This window comes from Humulus lupulus, chromosome 4 (genome assembly GCF_963169125.1).
Source record: "Humulus lupulus chromosome 4, drHumLupu1.1, whole genome shotgun sequence".
NCBI classification, from domain to species: domain Eukaryota; kingdom Viridiplantae; phylum Streptophyta; class Magnoliopsida; order Rosales; family Cannabaceae; genus Humulus; species Humulus lupulus.
In genome coordinates, this window is record NC_084796.1 from 216,484,296 (window position 1) to 216,503,870 (window position 19,575).

General features: G+C 35.8%; 1 protein-coding gene across 1 annotated transcript; it reads left to right on the forward strand.

Moving 5' to 3' along the window:
* Nucleotides 1-223: 223 nt before the first annotated feature.
* On the forward strand, nucleotides 224-5,448 carry LOC133832891 (uncharacterized). The gene is made up of 4 exons (XM_062263170.1): nucleotides 224-409; nucleotides 4,888-4,966; nucleotides 5,050-5,207; nucleotides 5,362-5,448. Exons 1-4 carry the CDS (start codon nucleotides 224-226, stop codon nucleotides 5,446-5,448), a joined length of 510 nt encoding a protein of 169 aa, XP_062119154.1.
* Nucleotides 5,449-19,575: the final 14,127 nt, after the last annotated feature.

The window sequence follows — 19,575 nt, forward strand, 5'->3', positions numbered from 1 at the left end:
CATTTTCTATTAGTATACATTATGAATTCAATCTAATGTACTCACTTTGTTTGGACCTACTTATAGGCTATATAGATCATCAGAATACATTTTGCTTTGGTTTGGCAGTCTATTGTGAAACTGCCTCAAAGTTCTTACTTAGGGAACTTCAGACTTTTTGACTGATTTTAATTTGTAGGAAGTGATTGTGTGTTTGATTCTGCAATAAAAGGAAGTTTCAACAATGAACAAGGGTAAGATTTTTAAGCTAGCAAAGGGGTTCCGTGGAAGGGCGAAGAATTGGATAAGAATAGCAAGAGAGAGGGTGGAAAAGGCATTGCAATATTTCTATCGAGATTTTCGAAACAAGAAGCGAGACATGCGTTCTCTCTGGATCCAACGGATAAACGCTGGCACTCGCCAACATGGGGTACACTATCTAATACTTGTTTCATATATTTGTAATTTTGAGTCAGATTTTATATTATGTTCTCTGTCTATACATGATTGTAAGGGATTGCTGATGATTTTTGTCTTCTTATTATGTAAGTTTTGTAGTATTGATCTCAGAATGAATCCTGCTCTAAGTCTTAGTTCTATATTCAGTTTCTTTTAACTAAAACCTATACAAATAGTTTAGTTAATGCTCTCCTTCAGCTGCACTAAATAATTAGAGAATGATTCATTTTGAGATCAATATTAAAGATAATAAATAGTAAAATACTGTGTACAATTTCTGAATGTGTAAATTACTTTTGTTTTTGTGGCTTGAAAAACTTGTTTGCATTTTATTATGGAGATTTCTGTTGAAATCAGTAAGGCAGAGTGAGTTTCACTTATTTTAGATAGATTTTCCTTTGATTGAAAACCTTATAGTAATATTTGAGGAACCAAAAATGTAATGCCCCGGATTCCCTATTATGGTTAATGGCTGGATTAGTAGGCCGGGAGGGCCATAACTGTTTAATTATGCCATTAAATGTGTTTATGCATGTTTATGAAAATTATATTATAATATGATGTTAAATGCATGCATGTGAGTCCACATGTGTTTACAGGGGTATTCTGGTAATTTGGCCCGTTGAGGGTATAATTGAATACTTGTTTGTATGTAATGATATATTGTGAGACCACATTATAATGTGGATTGGTTCGAGTATTCCGACATGAGACGATCGTTAAACGTGATTATCGGTTTGGTCATAACAGGTTTGAGCTCGGGGCTCGGGGTGAGTCTCGGGGTGATATTAAAGGTTATCGCGTTACCGGGGATTTTAGGGTAACGGGTTATGAAATATTGGTGTTTGAGGATATTGAGATTAGTGGGAATTGGGAAGCGTTAATTATGATTAACGGGTTAAGCTAGAAGTACCAATTTTACCCCTAGAGTAGTTTGAAAGGCTTTAGATGACACAAGGGCATTTTGGTCTTTTTAGGGGTGGATATATATGAACTTAAGTGGTTGAAGACTGTAGAATAAAATAGAGTAAACAGGGGTTAGTTTCTTTTCTCTTCCCGTACAAATTCCTCCATTTCCTTCTTTGGTGTTTTGGAGCTCTAGTTGTGGATTCAAGCTAAAGGAACTTAGGGCTGGGTTGGAGACTTGGTTCTGCTTGTGTGGGAAGTTCAAAACAGGTTCTAAGGTAAGCTTTGACCATTGAATTCAAGTTAAGCTCTGTTTTTGTTTTAGCTTTTGAATCATGAGTTTTGATGTGGAAAGTGTGAATCAAAGGAGGTTTTTGGTGTTAGTTGTTTGGGTTTTGGTGAGGAGGTGTATGGGTAAGGTTTAGGGGTTGAATTGGATGTTTGGAAGAGGTTTAGAGAGGGTTAGAAGGTCTGGTTTGTGAAGGGAAATGCAGGGTTGAAAATCTGGTTCGTGTGTGGTCGTTCTAGCTTTTCTGGGCTGGGTGCCGCGGCACAGCTTTTGTGTGCCGCGGCCCATGCGCGTCTAGAAGGTGGGGGGGCCTCTTTGTTTGGGGCGTGCCGCGGCACAGCTTTTGGGGGCCGCGGCCCATAAGGCCAAAATTTGCTAAAAGTGGTTTTTAGCTTAGGGATTCAAACCATAGGCCTTGGGGTTGGACCTAGTACCCGGTTGGGTAGTATTTGAGGTCTCGGGGGCTGGGATTTGGTTTGGGAACCCTCAGTTATCATTTTTATTGATGAATCCTATATTTTGGTTATGACCAGGTGACCGTCGAGGAATTTAAAGGTTGATCGTTCTCAGGGGTCGTTCGTATAATTATTCTCACTCGAACCAGAGGTAAGAAAACGGTTTTTGAGTACAGTTGCACCCTGTATAGGTATCTGACATGCGTGGTTTGATACTTGAGGCATGTTGGTTGATATATGTGGACATGGATTGCATATTAAATGCTGTTGAACGTTGTTTACCTGTTTGAGACACTGACTAGTCAGGGACCGACTCTAAAGTCGAGAATCATGCATTGAATGGCTCTATAGCATTAATGCCAGACCGACCCTAGGGTCGAGGAACTTATAAGCGCTTGCCTGGCTTACAACCAGATGAATATAGCCAAGGTATATGACCCCGGTGACTGTTTTTCACATGGCTAAGGGACGTTGTCCATAGTTTCGACTCCAGAGTCGTGAGGAAGGTTATGTTGGTGACTAATCACCATGCACCTGTCCTAAACGAACTTATAAATGAATCACTATTCAATTAAGCCCTGGTGACCCTATCGTCACATAGCTAGAGGGAACGATGCTCATTATTGTGACTTTTGGCTATTGTCACCTATTTGTTGGACAGATAGTCCTGAATGGTTATTATGATCGTTGTTGATATTATATCATGCTTTATTATGTTTTCTTGCTGGGCCTCGGCTCATGGGTGCTACGTGGTGCAGGTAAAGGGAAGGAAAAGCTTGGCCAACCCTGAGTGGAGAGCTTGGGCGATGTGATGTACATACAGGGCCGCTTGACCGCCACGGTCAAGGAGTTCTCAGAGGGACTAGGGGTTTACCCTACTTTTGCCGCTTAGGCCGGCGGGGATTGTACATTTGGAACTGTAGCAACTCTTTTGTAACTTGAACTACTTGTAAACATTTTAAAAAGGCTCATGAGCAGTTTATTTACTTAATGAAAAGTGTCCTTTCCTTTTTACTGGTTTTACACCTTAACCTGTTAATGACACCTAGATCACGTTTTTAACCAAAGGACTCGGGTAGCGGGTCAAATTTCCGGTTCACCGATCACCGTAACTGTTCTGGGGTAGCTAGGGCGTTACAAAAAACTAGAGAGAACTACTGAAATTCCTCATTATTAATTAATAGACATTACTGGTATAAACCAAAAACCTAAACATTACAAGGTTGAGTTAGATTGAGAGGCTCCCCTTTCCCAAAGATTGCCAAATTCTTCTCTAAGTAAATCTCACTCTCTATCTACAATATCTTCCCAACCTAACAGCCCAGAAAACTTCTAACACAAGTCTTTCTTATTGGAGGCTTATCTAGTTAATGTTTTTCTGAACTTGTGTTGGCTCTGCAAAATTAGCTGGACAGCATGAGCACCTGCCATTTGTCTTCGTAGCTCTTGTTTACTTCAGTCTACTGAATATTTGCTCAAACTGGCTATTAATATATGTTTAAGACAGGAAATAGCACCTTCACTCTACTCTCTTCTCTGCTTCCTGTTGTCGTTGGTGGCCTTTCCTTTCTTAGCAACATATTACAAAATCTTGATGTTTTGTTTCAGGTTAATTATGGAAACTTCATGCATGGGCTTATGAAAGAAAACATTCAGCTGAACAAGAAAGTTCTGTCTGAGTTATCTATGCACGAACCATACAGTTTCAAGTTTTGGCTGAATTTCATTGTTTTTTTATGATAGACTGCATGTAAGCAATAGCCATATTTACATGCAAAATTATTAGATCTTAGTTTTCCAGCCCTACAAGTAACTTGGCACTGGTCTATGTTGTGCCTTGACCACCATTTTTTGTTAATTCTGCTGGTTTATTTTCTATCCATTTAATAGCCTCTAGTTCAAGAGATTCTAGTGTTGTTTTTAATTTAAAAATCAGATTCTAAAATGGTAGCCACTAACTAATTGGGTTTGGATCAAAGACAAGATTTTAGCTTGGGTTATGGAAATTTTGTTATGGCAATTAAATCTAATCTATACATATGGAAATAATGAAAACAATATGACTAAATGAAAAATCTAATCTATACATATAAAAGCTTACCTAACCATCTATCAATACCAAGTAAAAAAATTCAAACAACACACAATAATTTTTCTTCCTTTTATCACCGCAGCACACAAACAAATTTTCCAGAACCTACTTCTCTAATACACACAAGTTTTCAACCTTCCGTTATCACCGCAGCACAAATTTTAATCTCAGAACCTACTTCTCTATGGATGAATATTTAAGATATTCAAACTCTTCTAACATTTTTAAGATATTAATAATAAGAGTTAAAAGAACAAATTATGTACCTCATGCAAATTAACTTTGCAATGCTCCTTGCCAATTTGATACACAACCTAAAGAATATAATCAATACCTAAATGATTAATACAAAATAAAAATTTGTCAATAGATATTAAAACAGCCTTTGAAATCCAAAATTTATCTAATTTGATCTTAAAATTTGGGGATAAAATATATACACACATTTACTTTAAAGGCATTTTAAGTATGACTTAGTAAATTTTGACAAAATGGATAGGAGAGTGTACCTATTTCACACAATACAACAGTACGTTTTGATCGTTTTCTGAATATATGGGATTAAATGGTACTTTTTCCATAATTGAATTTTTTCTTTCCGGGGATGGTTGAGATGTTATTATCGAATAATTTTTTTTCTAGGGGACATTTATACTTTAATAGAAATTACAGAGTATATAGTGAATATACTTTGGCTGAAATTACAGAGAGAAATTGAAAGGGTAAAGGATGAACTGAAAAAAGAATTTGAGATGAAAGATTTGGGTGCTGCAAAACTAATTTTGGGTATAGATTTCTGGTTTATGGTGGAGCTGGAAACGAATATAGGACAACTGCTATAGAAGGTTTTGTTGACTCATATTTTGCAGGCTGTCTAGAAATTAGAAAATCACTTACAGGTTATGTTTTGGCAGTTTTCGGTATAGCTATTAGCTGGAAAGCCAATTTGCAAAAGATGGTTGCTTTATCTACTATAGAAGCTGAACATATAGCTTTAACAGAAGTTGTCAAGGAAGCTATATGGCTGGTATATATACTGTTGAGTTGGAGAATTTGTTAGTTATTTTGGTCCAGTCAGTAATCTTTTATGTTTACAAACCATTCTTGTAAAGCAGTTAGTTATGTTTCGTTATGTTTACTACTGCTATATATACTGTTGAGTTCTATACTTTTACATTTAGTTTTTAGAAACTTTTCCTTGTAATTCAGTAAAAAAATCTGTATCTGAGATAAGAGAGATTTGTACTGAAAGAAGAAGGAAGTTCTAATAAAAGTGGCTGCCCGTGGATGTAGCTTAGAGTTCTAAGTTTTGACTCTAATTAGGACCAGGTAATTCTTGGTGTTGTGTTTTAACTGGTTTGATTTCTTGTGTGTTTCTTCTAACTGGTTTGTTCTTGTGACTGTTTCTTTGGATCAAATTGTGTTTGTGCAAGTTGTTGTGATCTCTGGTCTTGGCTCTACATGTTTTAATAAATTACTCTATGAACTATATATCAAAAAGATATTTGATCAATATCTTAATTGAGATTTGACTCATTCTCCTTGCATATTATTCCATGTACTGCTTCTTCAGGGTAGGCTATCTAATGGACAATATATAGCATTAAAAAGACTCTCCAAGACTGCAGGACGGTTTTTTCATTACAGGAAGGAATTAAGAGAAAGTAGAAAGATAAGCAAAACAACAAGTGTGGTGGTCCTCATAGTCACAGCATGGGTTATATCAATAAGATTGTCCATAATTTTTCAATCTATATCAAATACATTTTATCATATAGATTATATGCATTGGAACAAGCAACAAGCATCTTTCATTTTTATTCTTTTCCTTTCCAACTAGGGCTGCTAGCAATTCATGGCTCAGTTCAAAACATGCCAAAAAACACATGGAAATAATTTGATTCCATTCTAATCCCAAGTAAGCTAAGTTGTCTAAACATGTTTTCTGTGGTGATAGGAGACCAAAATATCAGAGTATGCAAAACAAAAGATGATCAGTGATTGTTTAGGTGACAATGGACCCCATAAAATCGACTAAAGATATGATCTTGAAAGCAATCTAAGAACAATTAGAGAATATTATATTGCAACTACTAAAGCCTCTCTGATCTAATCCGACTTTCCCAACATTTATACCAGTATATTTCAGAGCCAAAAATAAATCAAAGTATCTTGTCTCAAGAACAGTTCAAAATAGCAATCAAAATATGATCTTTAAACATAAATTGGTAAATGCCCAAATAAAAACTCAAAATAAATTGGTAAAGTTGATAAAACATAAAACATAAAAAGTCTGAAAGATGAAAAACTCAAAATAAAAACTTGATAAAACATAAACATAAACTGGTAAAGTTGAAAAAACATAAACATCGTTTCATCATTTCAGTGAACTCTAGCCTCTGGAGTGGATAGCAATATTTTTTTTTTTGAAAAAATTAAAATTAATTAAAGTGGTAACAATCTAAGCATTTCATGATTTACAAAACTTGAATGAAGCAAAAAATATGAAAAATTTCACCTAATGTTGGCTGCTTCCGGGCCCTCCTAGTGTTAAAACCACACCTTGAAGATCACTTCTAAGGGTTGGTTCTTTGGGCAAAGAAGGAGTGGATCTCACTACAGGAAATGGCCTAGCCATTTGATGAGTTGGCTGGAAGCTTTGAGCAGATCTTGGACTTGTGTTCTTCATCGGCTGCTGGAAAAGCCTAAAGCGTGGTTCACCATGAGCCGAGCTTGGAAATGGCTGAGTTGCAGCCAAGTGTGGATTTTGAGTGAGAACTGGTCCTCTGGGGAAGCCTCCAAGTCCCTGCTTTAAAAAAGTTTAAAGCAAATAGATAATGATTTTTAGCTTGCCCATATTCGAACTTTGAGCACATTATATAACTGACACTGGGTTTTTGAAGCTTACTGGTGCAAACAAGACTCCTCTCAATAACTTTCCATTAACAGTTGCAGTCATTAAATAACCTGAGTAGAATGCTCCATCAATTTTCCCTCGGACCTCTGCACCAATCTATGGACAAAGGGAGTATATCAGAAGCAGAACTAATCCAGAAGAATAAGTTAGAAGTAGACACAAGAAAATATATAACATAGCTATGAGAGCACAAGAACACTAAATGCCTAGTGAAATTTACCGGGCTCTGATTTGACCCTGCATCCAAGAGCTTCTGTTCTATAGTTGAGAAGTGCGTGTTATTTCTACCCATGTGACCATTTGTCTGGGACTGACATTCCCCAAAAGGTGATCTTTTGGAGTCCTTTGGACAGCGTTAATCAACTCTTTCTGTCTACTTGAAGCATTACGAGATTTACCATTGCTTGGAGTCTCATTTAGTTGTTTGAACAAATGAAATCCTTGAGAACGAGTAATTGAATCAGCGGCTCTTTGAGTCGTGGTCTTTTCTTGATCAGAGAGTGATGGAGAGGAACTATGAGAAAGTGAAAGAGAGTGCTCCTCTTGCTATGATTCGACATCCCATACTTTTGCGGTTCACTCTCTTCAATCACAACTTGGGGAAGAAAGAGCCTGCAATTCCAGTGGAGAGAGTTCTCCTCTGCTGTGGTGTGCTCCAACAGCTCGTGCGATGGAGAGGGTAGAAAGAACGCTGAGACTCTGGGAGATAGAGAGAGCGAGAGAAAGAACGCTGGGAGAGAGAGAGAGCGAGAAAAAGAAGAGAGCTGAGAGAAAGAATGCTGGGAGAAAGAGATAGCTGAGAGAAAGAACGCATCATTAGGGATTGGGTTTTGAGATAATAGGGCTAGGCTGAAACCGTGGGTTTCCCTCCATTTTAACATTACCCAACAATTTTTTTTTTGTTTCCCTCCCTTTTAAGTTTACCTCCTTTTAAGTTTACCGCTTTACCTATTATAATACTTTTCTAATTAGCTTATAGTTATGTATTGTAGAAAATGGTATTTGGTGTAGTGAATTTTCTATACGGTTATGTTAAATAAACTGCAAAGAAAGAAGAATATCTTTCTCCGCAGTTATTTTAAGATAACCGCAAAGAAAACCATTTTTTTATAATTATTTTTGGACGTCTTTATATATTTTTTCAATTTTGATTATATAATATACCTAACATTATTAATTATTATTATATACCTAAATTTTATATAATAATAGAACATATTATAATATACCTAATTTGATAAATATTATGTAATTAAAAGATAACATATAACATATTATTATATGCATTTAAATATCATTTCTAATTTAAAGATAATATTTTACATATATAGGTAGTTTGTATATACATACATAAGAACATACAAATAATAACTAACATATAAGTCAAGGTAGAAAGTTACACATATGAAAAATTAGACTTCATAAATAAATGACAATATCATAAATGTATCTTAGTACATAAAAACTGCATTCATGACATTCGGGTTGTTTTGGACAAGAACCTCTCAACAATTTTGTAAATGTGCCAATGCATTCATTTTCCGAACATTCTGCGTCTGCTCCACAAAAATTAATTAACTACATATTATACTCTCAACTCTAAAAAAATTAACATTGCATACATTAAAATCGAATAACTTACTTTTCCATGAATTCTATTATTATTGGTGGAGATTTATGATTTTTCAAAGGATCCAAAATTGTGGCCACCCCCCGCATCTTCACGAGCACCAGCATCCAATGTCAGCTAATATAATAATAAATTATAAGTATTATATGATTAAAAGCCAAATATAGTAGTGATAATATTTAAGTAGTTCATTCTTACTCAACAATCTAAGAAATGAAATATATTTATCTTTAACTATCTATAGTCATCATCTATTTGGCTATAAGATCCACCATATTATTTTTACTTTCATCATTGCCAATAGAATGATGTTTGGTGTCAACAATCTCGAATGTTTTTTGGTAAGACTGACCCGATGGCAATCAAAAGTAATTGTTGCATTAACATATGACAATAATGTGATTTCATACCCATCAGCTTCAAATCCCCCATGGATACCACATTTCAAATGTTGGATGAATATCCATCAGCCACTTTCTATAACGACCTGCTATGTCGGGCACTTCTGTCGCAGACTCATAGGACAAATCCTACAAATATGCCAGACATCTAACACTACAACCATAACTCAAGGTCTATAAAAATGCGAAAAATTGTAAAATTTTGAACTTTAATAACACTTGGTTATTTACAAAAAGTCAAATTAAACTAAACTTATAAAATAATACAAGACTTCTAAAAATACTATTCATAAAAGTCATTGTTACTGAGTCCGAAGTCCACAAGAGGTCCAAGCATCAAGATACACTTGAAAATGAGGAGTCAACAAAATAATGAGCTAACGCCCAGTAAGTAATTCACGTATGGTGAAATTTACTTATCTCAGGTCCTTAGATTTATAAGATTGCTCAGCAAGAGTTATCAACCAAGATTTTTCCCATAGTCTTTCATCCTATCCAAGGATCGTAATTGAACTAATCACTGCCTCACCAAATTATGCACTTTAAAAATCTAATGCATACTAAGGGTGACAAAATTAACGAAATGATAATATTAGTTATCATCTAATAATGGCCCTGAATTCAAAGTCGTAATTGTTATCCCTCAAAATTCCAGAGATGATGTGGCGAATGAGAAAATGGCACGTGGAATCATAAGTCATGGAAAAACGATAAAGTATTGAAAAATGACCAATGGAAAAAAATGGATATGTCCAGAACCTATAGAGAAGTCGACTAGGCCTAAACCTCCTAGGGGTGGTCGGCCTGGTCATAGCCCCTTAGGCGTGGTCGGCCTGACTCCAACCCATAAGGGTGGTCGCCCTGGCGTGCTCAAGAGCTGCATTAGGTGGTCGGCCCATCCCATTCTTCATAGGGTGGTCGACCTAAACATTAATATGAACTCTCAAGTCGCCACTCGCCACCATTATTATTATTATTATTTACACATCTCTTTCTTCATTCGACTTATCTTTCTAGATAAATCCCTATACAATATTGCATTCTAAAATTTCCTCTAAAACACCTTCTGATTTTATTAATTATAAAACTACTTATTAGAAAAATAAATTTAAAAATATAAATTTTCCATCCTATAAACTGCTGTGTTATACATAAAGAAGTTTTGAGCACTCCTCAACAACTAAAACAAAATTTATTTTTTAAAACTTAAATTAATAATCAAACTCTATATTTAATTTTATTATAAATAAACTTAAATAATACTATAATTATTAAAATTGTCTTACAATATCGTGGGACAGAAAAGATAGCTATATAGGAGAGTGCCATTTAAATTCTTTTTCATTGTTTTAGTCAACATTTATAACAGGAACCATATATTTTAATTTCGACTCGTAATATTTTTTTTCCTATTAATTAGGCACTAGACTTACGTTTAATAGATAATTAAGGAACGGACATCTGTCCACCGTGAATCACGGATGTACCATATTAGACGGGACCTGAATAGACACCTTAGACTTCCTTTTGCGTGTTATCTTAGTTCTCTTAGCCTTAAAATGGCCATAATAGAATATAACTGCATTTTGAGGGCTCTGAGAGTACAACCAATCGTTCTCCTACTTTTGTTTAGAGATTATCAATAGTTATTTTGATCACTTTCTTCAATTAAAAAGCAATAAATTTTCGCTTTTAAGCAAAGATATATTACATCACAATATTAAGGAGTAAACTATATATAACTTCGAAGGATATATCTTGTTAAAAAGTATAAATATATTGATAAATTCTTTATATATAAATTATTTTTTCGACAATTTCTACACTTACATGACTATATTGTTAGGGATGAGAGAAGCGTATATTATGTATTATATATTATTATAATGATATTTTATAATATTTAATTTTTTATTAATTAAGTATTAAATATCTAGTATTGTATTAATAATATTTTATAATATTTGAATTTAAATTAATATAATTTATAATTATCTACTTTTAATTGGTTTTAAAAGTATATTCTGTTAAATATTTAGAATATTATGTTAAAGTTAATAAAACAAATAACTATTAAAATAATTTTTGTTAGCTACACATTTTTTATATAGAAGAGACATAAAAAAATCTTATTTGTCCATATATATATATATATATATACTAGATACAAACAATGTGCAATATGCACGTTTGCTTAGTTTTATGTATAGAATTTATTAATTATTTTTATTAAATTTATATTAATATCATATAAATTTTGAAATAAATATACTATTTTAATTAAATAATTTATTTATTTTTGTTTAAGTTTAAGTTTATGTTTGTTCTAGTTTATGAATTTGAGAGTGACAACAAGAGATTATATATTATATGTTTAATGTAATATTAAATATTATACGTAGATTTTAAATTTATGTTTCTTTCTAGTTTTTTTTTTAAAGAATAATTTGTTGCTAATTCAAAGTAGATTATATTATATATTTAATATGATATTATTCTAATAAGTGAGTTTAAGTTTAATTAAATATTTATTTAAGTTATAAAACATATAATTTTATTATTTTTAAATAATTATCATTGTAAAATATCTAAAAAATATCGTATTTTAATTTGTTAAATTATTTATTATTTAAAAATAACTATTATTGTAATATATCTGAAAAATATCTTATTTTTAATTTTTTTAGTTATTAATTATTTTTAAATAATTATCATTGTAAAATATCTCAAAAATATCTTATTTTAATTTTTTTAATTCTTTATTTTAATTTATTTAAGTTTAAGTGTTTAAAAACTATTGTTAAATATAAGAATATTCTATTAAAGTTAACTTAAAAAAAAACCGTTAAAATCAAAAATTTCTGTTATCTACACACTTATTATATAGAAGAGATATATTTATACATATAATATCTTCACTCTCTAAAATATAAAGTCTGATGAATAAAAATCGTACGTTCATATACCTTATGATAGTCCTGCATCAATTATATTTTTAATCTTGTTATCTTTATGTATTAATTCAACTTTTTCTATTTTTTTTCTAATTTTGGTCAATGGTGTACCAATTTTACCTCACCTTGGGTAGAAATTTGTATTGATATATAATTAAAATAAATATAGATTTGGTAGCATATATTCAAGATATTGGTATATATATGTACTAGATATTTTATTTATAAATTATTTTAATTTTTTTATTAAATTTGTATAATTATCATATAAATTTTAAATAAACAAACAATATTATATATAAAAAATGACATAAATATATAAAAAATATAAACCAACACATTGTTTATGGTTTTTAAAAAAAATATAAAATTGTTTATGGTTTTCTAAAATATATACATAATATGATAACATTTTAGATCACAAACTATCATATTTATGGTACAAAATATTCATGATATATTATTCAAATTATATTTTAATGACTGGAGAATAAACTTGTTTATTTTTTATAGAATATAAATGATAAAAAAATAACATATTTTATTTTTGAATATAAATGATAATTTTTTAATAAAAATTAAGATTATGTATTATACATTATTGTTATAATGATATTTTATAATATTTAAATTTATATTAATATAGCTATTAAATGTTGACGCCGTTTTTCGTCAATAGATAAAAGAAGAGCACAAAAACAATGGATGACGATGGCCAAACGGAACAAACAAATCAAACACACGATTTTTTACGTGGTTCAGCAGTTAAATCTACCTAGTCCACGAGTCTCTGTTATTAAACTCAAGATTATCTCTAGGAATTCTTCCAGAATGAATTCTCCAGAGTTTTCTCTCAAGGATCAGAATTTCGGTCCTTTACAATGGTGCATGGCTTCTCTATTTATAGAGAAGGATGAAGAATACTATCCCACATATTTTGGGTAGTTACTCTTTTGTGAATAAAAATAAATGGCTTTAAATGCCTTTAATCAGATAAACAAGGAAACGTCCCTGAAGACCAGGGAATGCATAACTGACTAAGTAATATCCCACGATTCTTGGGGATTTACATCAATAAATGAGGATTACATCTCATGTTTACAATACTTGTAGACATTCAAGGTGGTTATAGCGTATCTTCAAGGCTTCAGCATCTCAGGTTTCATGTCATTGTGCGAGCCACTGACATCTCCCGAGCTAACATTGCTTTCAAGATAGTACATCGAGCTCAAGACCCATGCTTCGAAGTTCCTGAAGATGAAGGTGTTCTCGGAGCTACCTTTCGAGATCGAGATCATTTCGAGGTCACCGCATTCGAGATCATATATCATACTTTGCATGCTCGATTTACAATCCTAGATCATACTCTAATCCTCACGAGACCATTTATTGCGAACTCAGCTTTCGAGGTCATATTTACCATGGCTCGAAATCTGGGTATAACATCTTGCCCCCTCAAAAGTATTTGTTCGAATCCTAAGAGAAGGAAACTTTTGAACTACTTTCTCTGGGAACCGTACCGTCATACGCTCTTGAAAACGGACACGTGCCAGATGGGTATTGCTCACTTTAGGTACTTGAGTACCTTGGGAACACGCCCACGATCGTCCGTCTGACAACTTTTCGGCGCCATCTTGTCACTGATCCCCATCCGTTCGATCTAGTGAGAATTCCATTCGACGCTCCTGATTAATTCCATTTTCCCACCTATATATACAAGACCCCCTCTTCGTATTCTTCTTCACATTTGTTCATCGTAAACCAGAAAGGAAAAAAACAAGAAAACCAGAGACTTTCTTAAGAAGCTTCTGTCCCGTGCATGTTTTCTCGACCCAAGAAACAAAGAAATCCTGGTCTGTTCGAGTCAGTGAGTTCTTTCTTGCAACCTCTCCTCCAATCGACGATTTCGCTGCAATCACCATCACTGTGTAAGTATGCCATTTTTGTTTTAAGCTTTTTACCCATACTGTTCTTGTTGTGTATGCTAGTTTACGTTCTTAGAATGATACGATAGGAAGTTTTGAACCAATGGGCTTTTATGCCTTCTAGATTTTCATTCTGGATGTTCGTCTCTGGTTTGTACCCAGTTTTGTCGTTTGAACGAAGTTTCAACTTTCCAGGTTTTGAAAATTTTAGGCCATGTTTCTTGTACACTAAGTTTTCGGGTAAAAACCCTTGTTCTTGACAATTGCACGAAGCCCAAAAATGCCCTTTCCAGGCTAACCACCACCTTTCTTTCCCTTGAATTTCGGGATTTTCAAAAAATCATCCACGCTCCTTTTCTTTCCTGTGGAACACACGCTCTGACTCTTTAGTAAGGGTCTTAATACTTAGTTTCTTGTCCTTAAATCTCCAAGTTCATCCCATCGAGCTCGTGATTCTTGCATGCATGGCCCTCACCATTTTTTCTTTCTCGTTAGATGTCACAGAATCCGGAAAGACGGTGGGGGTCATTACGAGCAATCCCTTACGAGCCCAAATCTCCGAGCCCGGAATCAGTCTTTGCCCGGAACCAACGTCAGATTAAAGAATACGAGATCGCACGCGAGCAAGAAGACATTCGAGCCCACTATCGTCGCTAGATAGACGAGGTTATTGAAAAGAAGAGAAGAGTTCTTTGGGAAGCCATCTATCCGGAGCCCAACCCAGGACCTAGGCCAGTTCCCCTCGACCCTGCGTTAAAAGTCACGGTTGCATACCACCCAGGGAAACTCCAGTTTTCCTTAATGGCGGAGCCTTCGTCTTCACAGCCTAGGAGGGAGATGTTTGAAGCCGAGTTCTACCAGAGCTCGGTTACCACCAGCGACCAAATAACTGATATCTTGGCCCTCCATGGCCTTAGTTCGTTGGACACACTGAAGTGTCGAGCTCCGACTAGGCATGAACGGAGCTGTTTCGCCCCTGGGGGCCGTGATTCCAGTGTAAAATACACGGCCTGGAGCCAGGAACATATAAGGGCAGGAGCTTTACTGCCCCTGAAGTCCTTTTTCAAAGACTTCATTGATTTCGTTGGGTTGGCTCCATTCCAACTCAACACTAATTCATACAGGGTGTTGTCTGCCCTGAGGTCCTTGTTCCACGAGCTGGAGTGGACAGGGCCTTCACCCCAAGAGATTTTATATCTCTTTTGTTTGAAGAGTAATCCCTCCCGAGCTCGGGGAGGAGATGGTTTTACTATCTTTCGAGCTACCCCAAAGAGACGAAGATCTTTGAAGATATTCCGAACCACCCTCCTGACTTCAAGAAGGCTTTTTTCTAGATAGACGGTCTGTCCCTGTCTCGACATCGTTCTTTTAGGCGGATTCGTAATTATTCTCGTTACTTTCTATTTTTGAGCTCGGAATTTTAGCCCTTAAATCCATATTTAGTTGAAGTGTATCTCGCCTTTCAGCTAACTTTCAGCGTCCCACCCCTGACGAGACAATGAAGGGGCACAGAGAGACCTTGCTCCGACTCCATTACGGCAGGAGATCTCTCTCCTTTCTATTACATGAGGACAAGCTACGAGCTTGTGGGTTGTTGGGACAGGGCCAGTCAACCTCTGACTGGTCCAGTAAAAAATATGAACACTGGGAGGAAGTGCCACTGCCCACAGGCATCCTTCCTCTGAGGAGAGAAAGGAGGGCATCTCTCCCAATTCGCTCGAGAAGTCCGCGGTCGGGGAATGAGGCCAATGACGAAGCCTCGAGTTCGGACTCCGATGGAGGTAAAACCCTTCCTACCTCGCGAATGTGGTCCCCCACTTTATTAAAACACAGGCCCAATAGACTAGTCTCATGCCCACATAATAGATACCACTTCTACATATGGAGTTGGGTAGATGACTGTGTCCATAGGTTTGATAGTGGGCTCGGAAAATACGACACTATGTATACCACGGACGAGGTGTGGAATGGGATAGCTGTGCAGTATGGGACCAATGATTATAGGGACCTCTCGAGGTTATCACCAACTTATAGGGAAGGCACTCCCCCCGCCTCTTCTGAAGACGGGGGAATTTCATGGTCCCCAAGCTCGAGCTCGGGGGAGAGTCTCAGTTAGGTTTTTTCTTCAACTGGTTTCAATCTTTTTTCAAAGTTATTATTATTGTTTAACTCATTGTCATTGTGCAGGTGCCATGAATCCCGACCTCGACGCCGTGCTTTTTAGCGATGGGGGAGCTGGCGCCCAAAAGAGTAAACGCCCGAGGATACCAAAGAGATCCGACCGACCGTCCAAGGTACCTAAACATCGCGAGACGACTCCCACGGCCCAGACCACTGCGAACACCTCCAAGGAACCGACTGCCTAGATTGATGGGTCAGGCACGACTGCATCCATCTCGCTGCTTCCCACTGAAACCCGGTTAACAGTTGTTCGGCCCCCGAAGAAACCTTCTACCTCAACGGTTCAGCTGCCGACGGCTCGAACCCACACTGAGGAGTATGTACTTGATGGTGCCACTGGGACAGAAGGGGCTTTACTCAGCTCGGACGTCCTTTCTCGGGTAGGTCAGAGCTTTTCTGGCTTCGGCGCCGACCACTGGGATCTCGTGCGCAAGGCCTCGGACTGCAACACTCTTTATGAGAAGAGTATCGAACTCACCACCGCGGTAGCCTTCTCAACTCTATTTTAAGTATTTATGCCTTAATCCGCAATTCTGATTCGTTTGTGTTTCAGGCCCTTATTGTTTCAGCACAGCTCAACTATAAACTGACCAACGAGGTGCAAACGAGCTTATCTCTGGCTCAGAAGTCGAAGGATCTCGAGCTTAAGATGGTTGACGAGCTCAAAGACTCGAAGTCTGAACTTGAAAAACTGAAGACCCGTCTCGAGGAACTGGAAAAGTCAAACGCTGAGCTCGAGAAGGCCAATGCCAAGCTCGAAGAGGAGAAATCTGCTACCCTCGACCTCATGGAGAGCGAGAAGGTCCGCCTCCTGAACGAGTCTAAGGAGCAGAAGGAGAAAGCGGTCGACCAGGCCATGTACAAGCTTTGGGCCGACAATGCCGACCTCGACACCAGCTTCCTGGGTCCTCTCGAAGCCACATATGTTGAGCGGTGGAATGCCCGTCTCGAGGCAAGTGTAGCTGCTCGAGAGGCGGCCCAGCAGGATAGCCATGCTATTCGTCTTGGAGGGTCTGGTGATACTGATGCTGAGAAGGCCAAGGAGACTCCTCTTCCTTAAATCTGATCTCAGGGAAATCACTTATTGGGGATGCGTCCCCTTATTTTTGTAACTATTTAAATTTGTGCCCACGGGGCTGAAACAATTTCTTTAACTACTCCTTTTATATGCTTTACATTTCTCTGCTCGAAATATTTTGCACATTTTATATGGATGAATCATTTATGTTTATTTATTCATACAAACATATTGTGGATTTAGGCTCGAAACTCGATGCATTCATGCATAGTTTGTTCGAATTATCCGCTTCCAACCTCGTTATTCATCAAAGTCGGATGTTACTTTAACCATGAACTCGAAAGTACTTATATGGTATGTAACGTGAATGGTTCGGTTATATCTTTTTTTCTTAGTCACTTTTCCTCGTCCTCGGTTTTTACTCCAAGGTTAAGAGTTTGAAACTTATTTTTCTTTAAGATATTCCAGCCTCGATATCGACTTATCCCGAAGTGGGTTTAGGTTCCTACTTATCGTCGATTAGTTTTTTGGCTGGTTTGTTCCGAACCTGTTAAGTTTGCACATCTGGTTAACTCCAAACGTTTTCTATTTTTTGATAACTCGGTTATGTCCGAACTATCGAAGCTCGCGTATCTGGTTATATCCAAATACTTCATGTTTTTGATAATTCGGTTACGTCCGAACTATCTAAGCTCGTGCATCTGGTTATATCCAAATACTTTATGTTTTTGATAACTCGGTTATGTCCGAACTATCTAAGCTCGCGTATCTGGTTATATCCAAATACTTTATTTTTGATAATTTGGTTATGTCCGAACTATCTAAGATCGCGTACTTGGTTATATCCAAATACTTTATATATTTTTTATTTTTTAAGCTGGTGGTATGTATACCAATGATGCCCCCTTAATATCCTATGAGTGTGACCATAGGTTATTAAATTAAGAGAGATTGCAAAAATAAAAATAAATTACATGTGAAACAAAGTAGACCTTTCATTTGATGAAATTCAAAAACAAACTAACATAGATAGAAAATCATGGTTACAGGCAACACTTTTCCTATACTATTGATAATAAGGTCTAAGGTGTTCGCCATTCCATGCTCGAGGTATCAGGCTCCCATCTAATCTCGCAAGTTTGTATACGCCAGGTCGGATGACTGATTCTATCTGGTATGGTCCTTCCCAGTTTGGCCCGAGCACTCCTGCTGCTGGATCTCGGGTTGCCAAGAATAATCTTTCAGGGATGGATGCTTAAGGCTCTCAATGAAAGCACCAAACTGTTGACGCCTTTTTTCGTCAACAGATAAAAGAAGAGCACAAAAACAATGGATGACGATGGCCAAACGAAACAAACAAATCAAACACACGATTTTTTACGTGGTTCAGCAGTTAAATCTGCCTAGTCCACGAGTCTCTGTTATTAAACTCAAGATTATCTCTAGGAATTCTTCCAGAATGAATTCTCCAGAGTTTTCTCTCAAGGATCAGAATTTCGGTCCTTTACAATGGTGCATGGCTTCTCTATTTATAGAGAACGATGCAGAATACTATCCCACATATTTTGGGTAGTTACTCTTTTGTGAATAAAAATAAATGGCTTTAAATGCCTTTAATCAGATAAACAAGGAAACGTCCCTGAAGACCAGGGAATGCATAACTGACTAAATAATATCCCACGATTCTTGGGGATTTACATCAATAAATGAGGATTACATCTCATGTTTACAATACTTGTAGACATTCAAGGTGGTTATAGCGTATCTTCAAGGCTTCAGCATCTCAGGTTTCATGTCATTGTGCGAGCCACTGACATCTCCCGAGCTAACATTGCTTTCGAGATAGTACATTGAGCTCAAGACCCATGCTCCGGAGTTCCTGAAGATGAAGGTGTTCTCGGAGCTACCTTTCGAGATCGAGATCATTTCGAGGTCACCGCATTCGAGATCATATATCATACTTTGCATGCTCGATTTACAATCCTAGATCATACTCTAATCCTCACGAGACCATTTATTGCGAACTCAGCTTTCGAGGTCATATTTACCATGGCTCGAAATCTGGGTATAACATTAAATATCAAGTATTGTATTCAATATTATTGTAATAATAATATTTTATCATAATATAATTAGTAAAATCTTAGGATTATATATTATTATCATAATAATATTTTATAACATTTAAATTTATATTAATATAATTATTATATAACTAGTTTTGTATTATATATTATTATAATAATGATATTTTATATTATTGAATTTTAATTTAAATTAATATAATTATTAAATATGCAGTTTTATATTAAATATTATAATAATAATTTATAATATTTGAATTTATATTAATATAATTAATAAATATG